Source organism: Hylobates moloch, unplaced genomic scaffold, assembly GCF_009828535.3.
Source record: "Hylobates moloch isolate HMO894 unplaced genomic scaffold, HMol_V3 SCAFFOLD_11, whole genome shotgun sequence".
NCBI lineage: Eukaryota > Metazoa > Chordata > Mammalia > Primates > Hylobatidae > Hylobates > Hylobates moloch.
The window spans coordinates 80,905,509-80,922,769 of NW_026652286.1; the positions used below are offsets into that span (position 1 = coordinate 80,905,509).

Below are 17,261 nucleotides of genomic sequence, written 5' to 3' on the forward strand. Positions count from 1 at the left end.
GAAAATAGTCATCAGTCCTTTTTTGTGGTATTCACACAAAATACCCAGATACCCCAGTTGAAATCTTCCAGAGAATCTTTAGTACCAGAGAAAACACTGTCATTTCATACCTATTCCAAAATTGACCACATAGTTGGAAGTAAAGCTCTCCTCAGCAAATGTAAAAGAACAGAAATTATAACAAACTGTCTCTCAGACCACAGTGCAATCAAACTAGAACTCAGGATTAAGAAACTCACTCAAAACCGCTCAACTACATGGACAGCAGGACAGCAGGAACAACCTGCTCCTGAATGACTATTGGGTACATAATGAAATGAAGGCAGAAATAAAGATGTTCTTTGAAACCAACGAGAACAAAGACACAACATACCAGAATCTCTGGGACACGTTCAAAGCAGTGTGTAGAGGGAAATTTATAGCACTAAATGCTCACAAGAGAAAGCAGGAAAGATCCAAAATTGACACCCTAACATCACAATTAAAAGAACTAGAAAAGCAAGAGCAAACACATTCAAAAGCTAGCAGAAGGCTAGAAATAACTAAAATCAGAGCAGAACTGAAGGAAATAGAGACACAAAAAACCCTTCAAAAAATTAATGAATCCAGGAGCTGGTTTTTTGAAAAAATCAACAAAATTGATAGACCGCTAGCAAGACTAATAAAGAAGAAAAGAGAGAAGAATCAAATAGACGCAATAAAAAATGAAAAAGGGGATATCACCACTGATCCCACAGAAATACAATCTACCATCAGAGAATACAACAAACACCTCTATGCAAATAAACTAGAAAATCTAGAAGAAATGGATAAATTCCTCGACAAATACACCCTCCCAAGACTAAACCAGGAAGAAGTCGAATCTCTGAATAGACCAATAACAGGTTCTGAAATTGTGGCAATAATCAATAGCTTACCAACCAGAAAGAGTCCAGGACCTGATGGATTCACAGCCGAATTCTACCAGAGGTACAAGGAGGAACTGGTACCATTCCTTCTGAAACTATTCCAATCCATAGAAAAAGAGGGAATCCTCCCTAACACATTTTATGAAGCGAGCATCGTCCTGATACCAAAGCCTGGCAGAGACATAACCAAAAAAGAGAATTTTAGACCAATATCCTTGATGAACATTGATGCAAAAATCCTCAATAAAATACTGGCAAACCGAATCCAGCAGCACATCAAAAAGTTTATCCACCATAATCAAGTGGGCTTCATCCCTGCTTTTTGAAATTCAAACTCAGCTCTTTCTCCAACAACTGACATCACAGTTGAGACTCTTAAGCAGAGGTAGAAAAAAGCTAACCCATTCCTTTCTATATCAGTCTCTCAACAAAAAATAAGGGTTTGATTCCCCCTCCCCGCCCCAGAGCTAGATATTGATAGAGAGTAATCAATGTAAAAGAGACTTTAGACAGAGTACACTATACTGCAAGAATGTTAATGTGATCAGGCATCGGGGTCACAGCTAACTCAAAGTCAGAGCAGAGGAGAGGGCATGTAGAATACTTATTAGGCAGGAAGGGAAATCAGAAAGGCCATGAGATCATTCATTTGTTTATTTAATAAATGTGAATTTATATGCCTATGTTGGGTTAGATACTCTACTGAGTGCCAGGTCTATAGAAGTAGTAAAACATAGCCCTGGTCCTTAAGGTATTCACATTCTAATAGGGAAAATAAACATAATAAAAATAATTATAATGCAAAGTGTATTTGTTAGGGATGGCACCACCTTTACTTGGTTGCTCAGACTGAAACCTAGAGGCTTTATTTTCTTTTTACTTTTATGGAAAATTTCAAACATACAAAAGGAGACAATAACATCATGAACCCCCTTGTACTTGTCACTCAGCTTCAGCAGTTACCAACTCATGGACAATTTTGTTCCATTTCTCCTTCCACCAACTTCCTTCCAATATTATTTTAAAGCAAGATGTCATTTCATCTGTAAACATTTCAGTGTTTAGATCTATAAGATAATGTCTGTTTTCAAAAACCATTATCACGATACTGTCATCACTCCTAAAACAATTCACAAAAATTCCTAAATGTCACCACGTAATGGGAGTCATTTTAAACTCTTGTTTCTCTCTTCTCAAGTCTCGTCTATTCCATCAGCAAGTCCTATTGGTCACCTTCCAGGCAGGTCACTTTTTACCACCCCTGCTATTACCACCCTACTTCTACAGTCACATCTTTGTAGATACTAGAGTTTAAACCAACAGTTTACTTCTGCTCTTGGTTTTCAAAAGCTAGTTTTATTCATAACTGTTAGAGTGATCCTTTGAAAAGTGTCTAAGACAGAGTACTCTTATTCGGTATCTGTGGGGGATTGTTTCCAGAGCCCCCTGTGGATACTAAAATCAAGTCCCTTATATACAGTGGTGTATGTAGCATTTGCCTATAACCTATGTACCTCTTCCCATGTACTGTAAATCATCTCTGGGTTACTTAAAATACTTTATATCGTGTAAATGCTATGTAAATAGTTGTACCGTATTGGTTTTTAAAATTTTTATTTTTTATTGTTTTTATTGAGGTTTTTTTGGTGAATATTTTTGATCCACAGTTGGTTGAATCTGCGGATGCAGAGGGCCACCTGTATTCCATTTTCCTGTTCAGGACCCCAGATGAGTTCACATTATCCCTGAATGACAGCTCTCTAAGTGATCTGCCTCTGCTGTTCTCCCTCCAGCCTTGAGAGGCTGAGTCTGCGGGATCACTTGAGGATACCACTCTCCTCACACTCCTCTCACTTTCTGCTTGTATAGATGAGTCATCTCCACTTGACTTATCTGGTCTTTTGCAACAGCTTAGACACACCAATTTGTTTCTGCCTCAGGGCTTTTCTGCTTCTGCCTGGAATGCTTTTCCCTCAGATCTTCACACCAGTCACTCCCTTACTTCATTCAGGCTTCTGCTCCAGTGTTACTCTCAGAAAGGCCTCAGACCATGTTGCCATTACCTACTTTCTCTCTTTTTTAAACTTACGTTTTGTTCTCTTATACTTATTATCTAATATCATGAAATGTTTATTAGGATATATGTTCCTCACCAGAATGAAACTTTATGAGGGCATAGTCTTCATCTGCCTTTTTGCCACTCTGTTCTCAGTGCCCTAGCCCTATGTGTAACACATAATAGGCCCTCAACAAATAAATGTTAATAAATTAATCAAATGCTTCCTGAAGACACAAAAGAGTTCAACATATGTGAAAAAATTAAAATTAAAAAATGTATAGAATTAAAGACACCATAAAGACAAGTGACCAGCTGAGAAAATGAATATAATAATGTTAATTAGAACAAAAAGGATCATTTTAATATAAAGAACAAGGGATTTATATGAAGAATACAATGATATTCAACTTTTCTAGTAATCTGGAAAATACAAATTAAAACCACAGTGAAATACTCTTACCCTCAGATTAGCAAAATATAAAAAGTCTGACAATATTAAGTATTGGGAAAGTTATAGAATAACTCTACTGGTGGGTATATAAATAAGTACAGCCACTTTGAATAGTTACTGGCAATATCTGGTTAACCGAGTTGAAGATACACATCTCCTCTGGTTCAGCTGTTAAATTCCTGGGTATATACCCTAGAGCAAACTTGTCCAACCCACAGCCTGCAGGCCACATGCAGCCTACAGGATGGCTTTGAGTGCAGCCCAACACAAATTTGTAAACTTTCTTAAAACATGAGATTTTTTTTCGCAGTTTTTTTTTCTTTTTTAGCTCATCAGCAGTTTTTTTCTTTCTCTTTTAGCTCATCAGCAATCATTAGTGTTAGTGTATTTATGTATGGCCCAAGGCAATTCTTCCAATGTGGCCCAGGGAATCCAAAAGATTGGACACCCACCCCTGCCTAGAGACACTGAAATATGTTCACGAGTAGTTTATTTCATTGCAGCAGTATTTCATGGAAATGTGGAAACAATGTAAATGTTAATATGCAGATTGGATAACTGTTGTATTTATGTAGTATATAGCTGTTAAAATCAATGATGTAGAGTTAAATATGCTCACATAGTTAGGATAAAATAGTATTGAATAAAAAACCAAATTACAGAAGAATACATATAGTATCATAATTTTTTCACCTAATACTTAAAACTATTTGTGTACATATAGCTTTGAGATAAAAATATACTAAAAAATACAAGAACATGATAAACCAGCTAACAGTCATCTTGATGGTGGGAGGGATTTGGGGTCAGTGAAGCACACACGGGGGAGCTTCATCTCTTCCCCAGCAAATGTGAGAAAATCCTAGATTTGATAAACCTGTTTAATGGATAAAAGGGTATCTGTTAATATCATTTTCTATACTTTATGTATGTTTATAATATAATTTTAAAAACTTTTCTAGTAAAATTGCTTATTTTATATTTAGGAGTACATTTTCTCTCTGTGAAGATAGTAAGACTGTAAAGCAAGAGTACATGTAATTTCAATAATGAAGTTACACTAAAATTGAGACCACATTCATGGGTAATAATTTCCAAGTGAAACTCCCCAAATTTAATTGATATTAAAATTGTAAGGAAAACAGTTAATTCCTCTCCTAACTGGGCAAACTAAGTATGGATTAATGACAGATGACGGTGAGTATAATTAACAGGAGTGACCTCTCAGAGAATCCTGGGGATTGAGTGATGGGCAGGCTCTCAAACATCTAGGCAGCAGGCTGGAAAATTATATTCTTTGAGCTTATTTCCGATTGGTTTCCTCCAAGGAGCTTTGTCTTCTATGGACAGAGAAATATTAATACAACTTGAAAAAAAATGCTTTGCACTGACTCTGATAGCTGAATGATCATCAAATGCTCTTTAATGGCCTTTTAAAATTAAAAGGTATTTAATCTGTAACTCCAGGTGGTTCCCCTCTCTCAGCGAAGTGGTGTTCTTGAATGGTGCACAGGAACTGTCCCCATTGGTGAATTTCTTGTTAACAATGAAGATGGTGCTCATAAAAGATACAGGCCAAATGATTTCAGTGCCTTTCAGTGCCAAAAGAAAATGATGGTGAGTGACACCCAAAATTAAAGGTTATTGCAAGATTATTTAATGGCTTATTAAAGCTGACAGCTATCAGATATTGTAGAATACAAAAAAACTTTAATTTCATCAGGTAATTGTCAAAGATACTAAGTAAAAGAAAAACTCATCAGAATGAAAGTGTGTGAGTGAAAAAGGAAGGATTTTAAACTATATAATATGTCAACCCTTGTCAGATAAGAAATGTAAAGGTTATTCAGTGTGTGCTGATTGGCTTTCAATTTGGGATAAACTAATTCTTAGCAAACAAAACACTAAAATGCTAGGCTCGATGGCATGCACCTGTAATCCCAGCTACTTGAGAGGCTGAGTCTGCGGGATCACTTGAGCCCAGGATTTTGAGGCCAGCCTGGGCAACAGAGCAAGACCCCATCTCTAAAAAACAAATACACTAAAACAACAACAACAAGATTATTAAGTAATTTTTTATGATACTGATACAGAAAACCTTCTGAGACATTTACAGTGTCACATTGGCCATCGAGTCTGATACTCATTCACTGAGTCAGCAACATTTATTGTATGCTTTCTATCTACCAGGTACTGTGCTGACTTAAGACTTCACAAATATTACGACTAATCATCATGATCCTTATCCCCATTTTAAAATGAGAAGTTCAGAGAACTTGCCCAAGGCCAGTGAACTAATAAACAGAGCAAGGATTTGAGCCTTGTCTAAATCCAAAATCCATTTACTGTTCATTTTATTGTGCTTTCTGTGACATGTTTTTTAAAATGTGTGACAAGTGCTATAGGTGTTGTGATGGAAGTCTGTACAGGGCACACAGGGTACAGTGTAGGTATGGAGGAGGAAGTGCTTAGTTCTACCTGGGGTGGGGAGAATAGAGAGAAGTAGATCCAAGAACTGCTTCACAGAGGAAAAGGTGTGTGAGCTGAGTTTTGTAAATGAGTTGTTTTTCCAGGCAGAAGGAGCATATAAGCAAAGGAGAGGAGGCATGAGCAGGCAAAGACAACATAAGCATAGGCTTAGTGTTTGAGGAAGAAAAGATGAGAGTGGAGCAGTAATTGTTGGTCAAAAGATGGACTGTTGCTTTATGAAATGCAAAGGAGTTTGTACTTTATGCTATAGGCCTTATAAGACCCTAAAGGATAGTTATATCAGACTTGCATTTTAGAAAGAAATTCCGACAGCACTGTGGGTTCTATTTTTGAGAATGCAAACTGGAGGCATGAGATGGTCTGAACTGAGATGAATGGCAGTAGGAAGGGAGAATCGTGGGTAGAGATGAGAAATATGAAGGAGGCAGAATTCATAGGATTTGATCGCTGATTAAAAATAAGGTTGGGGGGCGGGTGTGGTAGCGCATGCCTGTAATCCCAGCACTTAAGGATACCAAGGCGGGAGGATTGCTTGAGCCCGGGAGTTTAAGATCAGCCTGGGAAACAGTGAGACCCCATCTCTACAAAAAAATAAAAAGTCAGCCAGGTAATGGTGGCACATGCCTGTAATCCCAGCTACTCGAGGCTGAGGTGGGAGGATTGCTTGAGCTCAGGGGCCAAAGTTGCAGTGAGCTGTGATCACACCCCTGCACTCCAGTCCAGGTGACAGAGACCCTGTCACCCTGTCTCCAAAAAAAAAAAATGTTGGAGAAAAGGAGTGGCCAGTGCCTCCCAGTTTTCTGGTTGGGGCAGCTGGGTAGATGGTGAAGCTCTTTGCTGCACTGAAGAATAGAAGAGGTGACTAAAGTTTGCCAGAGATGAAGCAGTATTTGAATTTGGAAGTGATCCAAGTGAAGATGCTGAATGGCAGCTTGAGAAGCACATTAAGCTAAAGCTTAATAAAGATATCTGGGCCAAACATACAGATTTAGAAATCATCAGCACATAGATGGGAGGGAGTTGAAGTCGGTAAGCTTTGCTTCAGGTAGTATTTTATAGCAAGAAGATGTTGGAGGATAGAGATCTGAGTCATGTCAGCTGCCATCCATGAGGGATTCTTCTATTCTTTCTCTTTTCCTGTTTTCTATTGCAACCCAATGCTGTGATGCCATCTGAGGTTATCTGGAACTACTTAGGCATTTCTGTGTTTACTTCTGCTTAAGATTACAGGATTATTCAAATTAGAATTTAATCAAAACAAATAACAGTCACTGTAGGTGTGCTTCCTCCCCCAACAATTAATATGGAAATCCTAAAGGGATTATCACTTGTAATTAATTGCTTCCCTGTCCAGACTGTTAGCTTCTTGTAGGTAATGTATCCTGTTCATCTTTATTGCCCCATATCTGTCATATTTTTATATAAAAATGTGTATATTAGTTTAATTGAACACAATATTGAAAAATAATTATATATATGCTCTATTTAAAGGAGGTGCAAAAAAAGTCTTTTGAAGAGAAATATGAAGTCTTCATGGATGTTTGCCAAAATTTTCAACCAGTTTTCCGTTACTTCTGCATGGAAAAATTCTTGGATCCAGCTATTTGGTTTGAGAAGCGATTGGCTTATACGCGCAGTGTAGCCACTTCTTCTATTGGTAATCTTCTTGTACATATAGTAGATTCAGCACTTTGTTGTTTGGCAGGTTTTATTTTTGTTTGATTCAGCACTTTTTCTACATTCTGAGTTGCAGGGGGATGACAGTGATGATGTGGTTAGTAACCAAACCATCTTCATTATTAAATCATGTTTCTTGTTCATCCTGATTCTTAGCGTCTACCTTTTTATAACTTATGCAGAAGAGAATTCTCCTACTTCGATAAATAATAAAAAGACAGGGTTTTCTTCGTTTTATAGTGAATATGGCATATTTTCTCTCCTCTCAATATATTATTTTCTGAGACTTTCTTTGGAAAATAATGAAACCTGTGATAACTTATTTCCTTTAATTAGTTTTGTTCTTTTGCATATAACCTCTAAAATACCTCTAAATATTATCACCTAGTGATTAATACTGTTTAGTAGAATTTTGTTTTCAGAATAGAAATCATGAGATATATTTAAATATTTTGTGTACAATATATATTTTGACTTTTTTTCCTTAAGAAATTAGAATAGGTAGATAGTATGGTTAACAAAATCCTAGAGTATGAGAACTAATGGAAACATTAGAGATCATATAATCAATTTTTTTTTTTTTTTTTAACTAAAGATGACTCCCTCCATCACTTACATACTATACCCCAGGAAGGCAGGGCATGTATGTTTTGAAAGAGTTCCCAGGTAATTGTGAAACTCTCTTCTACATAGAGAATCACTAAACTGATACAACTAGTTTATAAACAAGAAAGTAGGCCTAGTTAATGACAGAGTGAGCCAGACACCCAGTCATTCTGATTCCCTACCCAATGTTTTTTTTTGTAATACCATGTGATTTCTCCCATTAGTGCATGTCATCATCTGTCTTAAATACAGAAATGCAGTTTTTTGGGGGGATACATACCTGGTGAAATGAATGAATGATTAATTTGTGTTAAATATAATTCATCCAGGAGAAGAAAGTTTCACTGAAGAGTGAAGAGTTTATCCATAGACTTCTCATTTTATAAGTATGTTCAATAAAAATTTGAGTACATATAATGCACAGCTTTGGCCCAGGTAAATAATGGGTCTCAACTTTAGCCACAATAATTTTTTAAATACTAATATTTTAAAATGTGTGCCTATTAGTAAAGAGAAAATTTTTTTAGCAAATCATCTAGGATTTGTAAAATGCAATATGCATTAAAATAGCTGGCAAGATTTGAGTTAAACTCAATATGGCCAGTTATGCACATCATTTAAGTAGGCTAAAAATCCTAAACTACTCAAAGATTATACCACGTTAGTGGTCTTAATTGAAATTAAGGCTGTATATTAGAAAGAGATGGAATCAGTGATTTCAGATTGTTCGTTTTTTTTTTTTCCAGTTGGTTACATACTTGGACTTGGTGATAGACATGTACAGAATATCTTGATAAATGAGCAGTCAGCAGAACTTGTACATATAGATTTAGGTAAGTAATAAAATCTGTGTATCTCTATTCTTTTTAGTAAATATTTGGTCATCATGGAATGTTGTTTGTCTACCAAGATATTACAAATATAAAAGAGAGACAGATACATGGAAGCAGTAAATATTGGGTTTTTTTGTTTTCAGCATAAACAGTTGTCCTGGAAGAAACAGTTAACTCTGCCTGGGATACTGAGTGAAACTTAATAGATGAGGTGACTTTTGAGCCTGGTCTTCAAGAAAGAAAGCATAATTCAGACAGAAGATAGAGCAGATTCAAAAGAAGGAATCAGGGCTATTCCACCAAAACAAGGAGTAATTTTAAGATGTAGCATGTTGTGGGAGTGGTGAGACATTAAATGTGTCTGGAGTGAAGTAAGCTTGTAGTTGAGTCGCTTGAGAGAGAGATTGGTACTAGACTGTGAAAAGCCAGGCTAAGGAGTTTCAACTTCATTGCATTAAACCATAGGAAATAAATGAAGGACATGATAATATTTTATTTTCAGAAATATAATTTCAGGAGCACTTTGGGGAGTGGTATTGGCAGCAGGAAGAAAAATTAAGGGATATTGTAATAGTTTAGATGAGAAATGATGAAGATTTATACTAAAGTTGTAGAAACCAGAATATTAGATTTGAGGGACATTTTTGTAGTAAACTGTACCAGTGATACTAGATGAGGAAAAAGTGGGGGAGTGGGGCCCCCAGATAACTGAAGCTTCTAGCTAAGGAATATATCAAGTTTTGTAAATAATAAGAAAGTGATGAATTTAGTTTTGCTCATTATCTTGAAGTATTAATGGGATTTCTAGGTGGAATAGACAGTTTAATATATAAGAAAGAAGTGTGAATGTAATGATGGAGATCCAGAATCTTCAGCAAACAGATTTCAGTTGAAGTCACTGGGCTGGAGGAGGTTCTGATCTTACACATCATCCTTGATAAAGAGACCTAAAGATGAAATCATAAGGAAAGTGAGCCTTGGAAAGGCTGAGCCAGAAAAAGATGAGAAGTACTCAAGTCTTGAAAACTAGGAAGTCAGGATCTTGGAAGGCAAGAGGGGAAAATCTTTTATGAAAGAAGTAGTGCTCAATAGTATCTGATACAGAAAGGTCAGAGAGGATGAATGCTGAAAATAGACCTTTGAATTTAACAAGTAATCAATCTTAGAGGCCTTGGAAGTCCCCTTTGGATAGAATGGAGGAAACCATACTGTAAAAAGGCAAGGACTGAATGGAAGTTAAGGATGTGTAGATTAAGAATGTGGAATCTGCCAGGTGCGGTGGCTCACGCCTGTAATCCCAACACTTTGGGAGGCCGAGGCAGGTGGATCATGAGGTCACGAGATTGAGACCTTCCTGGCCAACATGGTGAAACCCCATCTCTACTAAAATACAAAAAATTAGCCAGGTGAGGTGGTGGGCACCTGTAGTCCCAGCTACTTGGGAGGCTGAGGCAGGAGAGTCACTTGAACCGGAGAGGCAGAGGTTGCAGTGAGCTAAGATCGCGCCACTGCACTTCGGCCTGGGTGACAGAGCAAGACTCCGTCTCCAAAAAAAAAAAAAGAATGTGGAATCTTCCTACAAGAAGTTTAGAAGGGAAGGGAAGGATGGCAGAGAAATTTGCTGCAGGAATGAGAGGCATATTTGGTCCTTGCTTTTTTAAGACAGGAGAGGTTTAAACCTGTTAGATATTGAAGATACAGGAGAAAAACAAAAGATAATTGAAATAGCAAGGGAAATCATAAAGTACGTAAGTCTGATAGCATTGGCTTTAGATTGGAGGCATGTTAGCTTTTCTGCTGAGAGAGAAGGAAAAGTGATGCCAATAGGAAAGTCTTAAGCTGGAGAGGAAGGAGTATGAAGGAATTATATTTGCTATTCTGTTTTTGCTGAGAAATAGAAAGCATGCTCATTTGCTAGGAATTGGAGGGATGGTAACTGGCCTTAAAAGATCAATAAAATTCTAAAATTTGCCATGGAAATGAGACCAAGACCTGACTAGAAAGGGATAAATAAATAAGACATGCCAAGCAGTTTAAGGGGCACTTTCAATCCTAATTTGTAGTGGAGCCAATAGGGTTGTTGTATGATTTTCCAGCAGTCCTCAACATCCTTGGAGCTTAAGTTGTAGTTTAAAATGGGAGATGTGGCAGAGGGACAAGGGGACAAGAAGATTTGAAGCACTGATGAGAGTAATCAAGCTTATTGTCTCTACCCCCGGGCTGAGTTAGGGAAGGAAGAGGGCTAATAAACTAGAAATCTCAGTCAAATTTGAAGACTGTGTAGTAAGAATAAGGGGTAGAAGGAGAAGAGGTTTTGATTAGAATGTACAATTTACAATGTCTAAGAAGGTGCAGTTTTAGCAGACTCATTTCTGGAGTACAACCCATATGAGTGGTTCGCTAAGATAGAATGAAATTGAAATTGAATTCCATTAGAACAGAGATGGTCACGGATATTATATGGTTTTCCCCAGAATGAATTCTAGAGTTGGGACAGAGGGGAAGATTGTGAGCCAGGTCCATGCCAACATTCAGTGAATGTGAGAGAAAACCTTACAGGTTTACATAGTAAACATTAAGATGGGAGGGATTTGTTAGAGCTAGAAGGTGGGGATCTCAACAGAGGAGCCAGACTTTATCTGAGAATGAAAGGGCAGTGGTCTGGAAGACGCAAATTAGAGGTAGGAGTATGCCAACCTGTGTCCATTCAGGTCATGCTAAAAGCATCTATAAATGAGAAGGGTAAATTGGTACAACCCCTTTGGAATATTGTTTGGCATTACCCACTAAAGCTGACTTTATGTATATCCTGTGACCCATCAATTCCACTCCAACAGAAATACATACATATGTATGAAAATGTTTATAGTAGCACTATTCATAATAGCCCCTAACTGGAAACAATCCAGATATCCATCATAGGTAGAATGGATGAACAAATTGTCATATATTTATATTCTCTTTGTATATAATGAGATTGAATGAACAATAACACACAATATAGAAGACTCTCACAAATATAATGCTAAGTGAAAGATTCCAACACAAAAGAGTACATATGTATAATTCCATTTACATAAAATTCAAAAGCTGATAAAATTAATGTATAGTGTTAGAAATCAGGATAGTGGTGAGTGACCCTTTGAAAGAGGTGATTAGTGACTGGTAGGAGGGGCTGAAGGGGGACCTCTGGAATGCTGGTAGAGTTCTGTTAACGTAGATTTGTTCACTTTGCACAAATCTCAGTGAGTCACACTTGGGTGATTTGTATACTATTCTGTGTATATCTGTTTGGTTACCTGTTGCTGCATAACAAACCACCCCAAAATTTAGTAGCTTAAAATCACAATTTATTTATTATTATCTCTCATAGTCTGTTGACTGGGCTCAGCTGGGCAGTTTTCACTTAGAATCTCTCATGCAGCTGCAGTTAGCATCTGGGGCTGGAGTTAAGACTCAGCTGGGCCAGAGTTCATGATGGCTTTTTCACTTACATGTCTGATGCTTCAGCACTCCTATGTGGCCTCTCTGTCCACACTAGTGTCCTGGACCTACTCAGCATCTCGGGGCTCCAAGGGGAAGGAAGTGGAAGTTAAGGGCTAGGCCTGCAACTTGCACAGTATCACTTCCATCACATTCTGTCATCACATAGTCATGTCATAGGGTCCATCCAGGTTCTTCCCTGTTTCTGGGACTCCAATAACCCTATGTTAGGCCTTCTCAGTGTATCATTTATACTGTTACCTGCTAGTCTATATTTTCCAACCTTTTTTTCCTTTTTTCTGACTCACTCCTTGATGTCAGTGGACATATCCGGGGAACCTGGACTTTCAGCCCTACTCAGCTATAGCAAGCCCTTTCCCTGTTGAGTGTCAGTGGAGGCCAATTGGGGAATCTAGTCTCTGCCCTTACCTAGCAGTAACAAGGTGGTGACTCCCAAAGGCATCAAAGGCAGAAGTTTAAGGAAGATCCTGAGTCTCATAATAACTAAAAGGTGTAGGTGTCAATTGAAAATCATTAGTCATACCTGGAACTAGGAAAATCTCAACTTTAATGAAAAATGGCCACCTGTAGGTGCCAACACTGAGATGACAATGATGTTGGAATTATCTAAGATTTTAAAGCAGCCATCATAAAAACACTGAAGGAGCAATTACAAACATGCTTGAAACAAATGAAAATATAGTAAGTCTCAGCACAGAAATAATTAGTCTCAGTATAGAAGTAGATATAAAGGAGAACCAGATGGAAATTTTAGAACAGAAAAATATAGTAAATAAAATAAAAAATTTCAACTGCAGAATGAGGAGACAGAAGAAATGATCAGTGAACAGAAGACAGAGCAGTAGAAATTACCCAAGCTGAGCAACAGAGGAAGAAAATTAAGAGGAAACCTTCAGCATCTAGGGCTAAACAGAGTTCCTAGACTTGATACCAAAAGAACAATCTTTAAGAACTCTGAAAACTTAACAACAAAATCTACTTATAAAATGGCCGTGTACTACAAATGTGTATAGCAGCTTTACTCATCAATAGCCAAGAACCGGAAAAATCCAGATGTCCTACAGTGGGCAAATGCTTAAACAAACTGTGTTACATCCATGCCCTGAAATACTACTCAGCAATGAAAAGAAACAGAACTATTGATATACATAACAATTTGGATGAATCTCCAGAGAATTAGGCTGAGTGTAAAAAGCTATTCCCAAAAGGTTACATACTGTATGATTATTCCACTTCCATTTATATAACATACTTGAAATGACAAAATTATAAAAATGGAGAACAGATTAGTGGCTGCTAGAAAAATAGGGGGTTAGGGGGCTGGGTGATAGGCTATGGGAGGGAAATAGGTGTGGCCGTACAGGGCAGTATGAAGGATCCTTATATTACATAGCTTGACTGCGTCAATGTCAGTAGTATTATAGTTTTGCAGGATATTACAGTTGGGGTGAAATGGGTAAAAGGCATATGGGATGATCTTTTCTGTATAATTTCTTACAACTCCAAGTGAACATTTAATTATCTCATAAAGTCTCATTAATTTTTTTTTTTTTTTTGAGATGGAGTTTCACTCTTGTCGCCCAGGCTGGAGTGCAATGGCACGATCTCAGCTCCATGTATCCTTCACCTCCCAGGTTCAAGTGATTCTCCTGTCTCAGCCTCCTGAGTAACTGGGATTATAGGCGCCTGCCACCACGCCCAGCTAATTTTTGTATTTTTAGTAGAGACAAGGTTTCACCATGTTGGCCAGGCTGGTCTCTTAACTCTTGACCTCAGGTGTCAGGCCTCCTCGGCCTCTCAAGGTGTTGGGATTACAGGCGTGAGCCACCACACCCAGCCTAAAATTTTTTTAAATATAAATATATCGTCTCCATTTTAAATTATACCAGTAGTTACTTCATTTTTAAAAATCACCCTTTAACCTAGATTTCTCTAGTTAGGTTAAGAAGTAGTTACGTTATTTGGATTTAAGGTGGATCTCATAGACAGTGAAGAAGATGAGGAAGGCAGCCAGAGCAGAAGTAAACTACTATACTTACTAGTATTCATAGAATATAGGTAACATATGGTTTGTTGCCTTTGTAAAGTTCACATTCTAACTGGAAAGAAAGTAAATTAGCTGTCAAACCTCCTAACCTCACTGTATTCTTTACTTTAGGTGTTGCTTTTGAACAGGGCAAAATCCTTCCTACTCCGGAGACAGTTCCTTTTAGACTCACCAGAGATATTGTGGATGGCATGGGCATTACTGGTGTTGAAGGTGTCTTCAGAAGGTAAGTGATATGAAGTAAAGGAGGGAAATAATTTTTGATGTCAAAATTACATGGGCTGGGCATGGTTCTTTGCACCTGTAATCCCAGCTACTCAGGAGGCTGAAGTGGGAGGACTGTTTGAGCCCAGGAGTTTGAGTCCAGCCTAGGCAATACAGCAAGACCCTGTCTCTAAAACACACACACACACACACACACGCACACACACATACGGGTTAGAGATTTCTATAGATTGTAGAATTTAATGCTAGAATTGTATTCCAGTGCCTTATCAATACTAAGGAAAAGACACTGGGTAAAAGCAATAATAGCTTCCCTCCCTTCCACCCACCTGGGACCTAAGCCCATGTAACATACATACTGTTATTCAGAACCTCCTCTGTAAGCATCCCACCTTTACTTTACACCTCTGTCCTGGCTGACTCTTTTTTAATGATCCAAACTACTATTGGTTGCTCATCACTGGGCATATAGAAGAGACTACATTTTTATTTATAGGAGCTTGTGTTCTAGTATAACATTGTGCTACTAAAAAAGCTTTGCAGTTCCTTGTAGTTCTCCCAGCATAGGTCGGTGTACTCACTTGGATTGGGGCAGATTGCAGTCAATGTAAACTAATAATTGCCACAATAATCAAAGACTGAGAGCTGAGCACAGTGGTGCATGCCTGTAATCCCAGCTACTTGGGAGGCTGAGGCAGGAGGATAACTTGGCCCCAGGAGTTTGAGACCAGCCTGGGCAATGCAGCAAGACCCCATTGCCAAAAGAAAAGAAAAGAAAATCAAAGACTGAAAGAAATCTTTCATAGTAGTGTTGTGTTATTCTTGTAAATACCAAGCTTGTGAAATAGTCAAATACATATTTGTATTCATTTCAAATATCTAATGAAAGCCCACTCTGCCAAGTATTATGCTATTTTGAGATACAAATGTGTAGATTAAGCATACGCTCAGCATACTACACATGGCAGTATACAGATAAAGATATGTTGAAAATCTTGGTGTGTAACAAAATCCGTATTTATAATGTTTGACTCTAGATGCTGTGAGAAAACCATGGAAGTGATGAGAAACTCTCAGGAAACTCTGTTAACCATTGTAGAGGTAAAGTATTTTATAAGGAAGGATTTATTTATTTATTTATTTTTACCAGATAGACTGTGTATCTCGTCAGGAAGTCACTGATATGAAGAGCACTGCTTCATTTTAACATAGGGGGATGTGGCTGGGCAACAGAAGGGAGGAGATTGCACCCTTAGCCTTTTCACACATCCAAAAATACTGGTTTAGAAATGCCTTCAGCCCCCCTCGAGTTTCTTGGAATGTTAGAGCATTGTAAGTAGTCTCTAGTTTTCAATTCATAAATCAACTCTTTGACATTTAGATATTCCATATGGTATTATTATTTTCAGAATGGTTTCCATTAGGGTTTAAGAAAAATCAGTAATTTATATCTCCTTTTTCCCTGCCCAGGTTTAGAACTAATTAGTCAGACAAATGGAGATCAAATTGTCAGCATCATTACTAGAGGAACATGGCTTAGGAATGAGGGCCAGACTAGTTTACTGCTGGTGCTACCTCAGTACCTCTCTGCTGTCTTAACCTTGGGACAGCTCACCCGAATAGGGTTTGGGCCTGCAGAGCAAATACATGTAATCAGGATCACTGCCTTGTCTTGATCCAGGGCAGAAAAAAGGAAGTCAAACAAATTTCAGTGTCTGTGCTGTTAGTGCCTATGCCAGTCATTCACCAATCTGGTAAGGGTATGTGAGACAAGAAATCAGGAATGTGGCGGCCGGGCGCGGTGGCTCACGCTTATAATCCCAGCACTTTGGGAGGCCGAGGCGGGCGGATCACGAGGTCAGGAGATCGAGACCACGGTGAAACCCCGTCTCTACTAAAAATACAAAAAAAATTAGCCGGGCGTAGTGGCAGGCGCCTGTAGTCCCAGCTACTCGGAGAGGCTGAGGCAGGAGAATGGCGTGAACCCGGGAGGCGGAGCTTGCAGTGAGCCGAGACTGCGCCACTGCACTCCAGCCTGGGTGACAGAGCGAGACTCCGTCTCAAAAAAAAAAAAAGGAATGTGGCCTCCCCAGGGAAACATGGCAGGTAGAGTGCAGTATGGGCCTGCCTCTTTTCCACTCCTCAGCTTTTCTTCCTTTAACCTGATTATGTTGGACTGGCTGCATGTTAGTATTACTTGTACTGCATTTAAAAAACATTGATGCTGATCAAATTCAAACCAGGTTTCTAGGGATGGGGCAGGAATATGTGTATTTTTAAAAATCTCTCCTACTGTTCAACTAGGATATGAGAACTGTCTTAATTCACTGGCATTAACCATTAAGGCTGTGGTCAATAAGGGTGGGGCTTTATCCCTTGGAAGATGAGTAACAGTCCATCAGGGTGGTCCTTTGTGCACCTTTATGAACCGAGGCATCTTTATAGATCTCCTTTGGACTGC

At 38.3% G+C, this 17,261-nt stretch overlaps 2 protein-coding genes across 10 annotated transcripts in view; one reads left to right on the top strand and one right to left on the bottom strand.

Moving 5' to 3' along the window:
- ATM (ATM serine/threonine kinase) overlaps positions 1 to 17,261 on the top strand; it is a 140,691-nt gene that overhangs the window by 114,832 nt on the left and 8,598 nt on the right. For 6 of the 7 annotated variants that reach the window (XM_058424495.1, XM_058424499.1, XM_058424500.1 and 3 more), the window contains 5 exons: positions 4,886 to 5,035; positions 7,400 to 7,565; positions 8,938 to 9,024; positions 14,687 to 14,801; positions 15,838 to 15,901. In XM_058424495.1, coding sequence (XP_058280478.1) covers positions 4,886 to 5,035; positions 7,400 to 7,565; positions 8,938 to 9,024; positions 14,687 to 14,801; positions 15,838 to 15,901 — 582 coding nt within the window. Of the gene's footprint in view, positions 1 to 4,885; positions 5,040 to 7,399; positions 7,566 to 8,937; positions 9,025 to 14,686; positions 14,802 to 15,837; positions 15,902 to 17,261 lie in introns of those variants that run through there. The other variant, XM_058424501.1, reaches the window with a different exon arrangement.
- The window catches only part of CUNH11orf65 (chromosome unknown C11orf65 homolog), a 212,173-nt gene that overhangs the window by 81,575 nt on the left and 113,337 nt on the right, over positions 1 to 17,261 (bottom strand). The gene's annotated exons all lie outside the window — the stretch shown is intronic.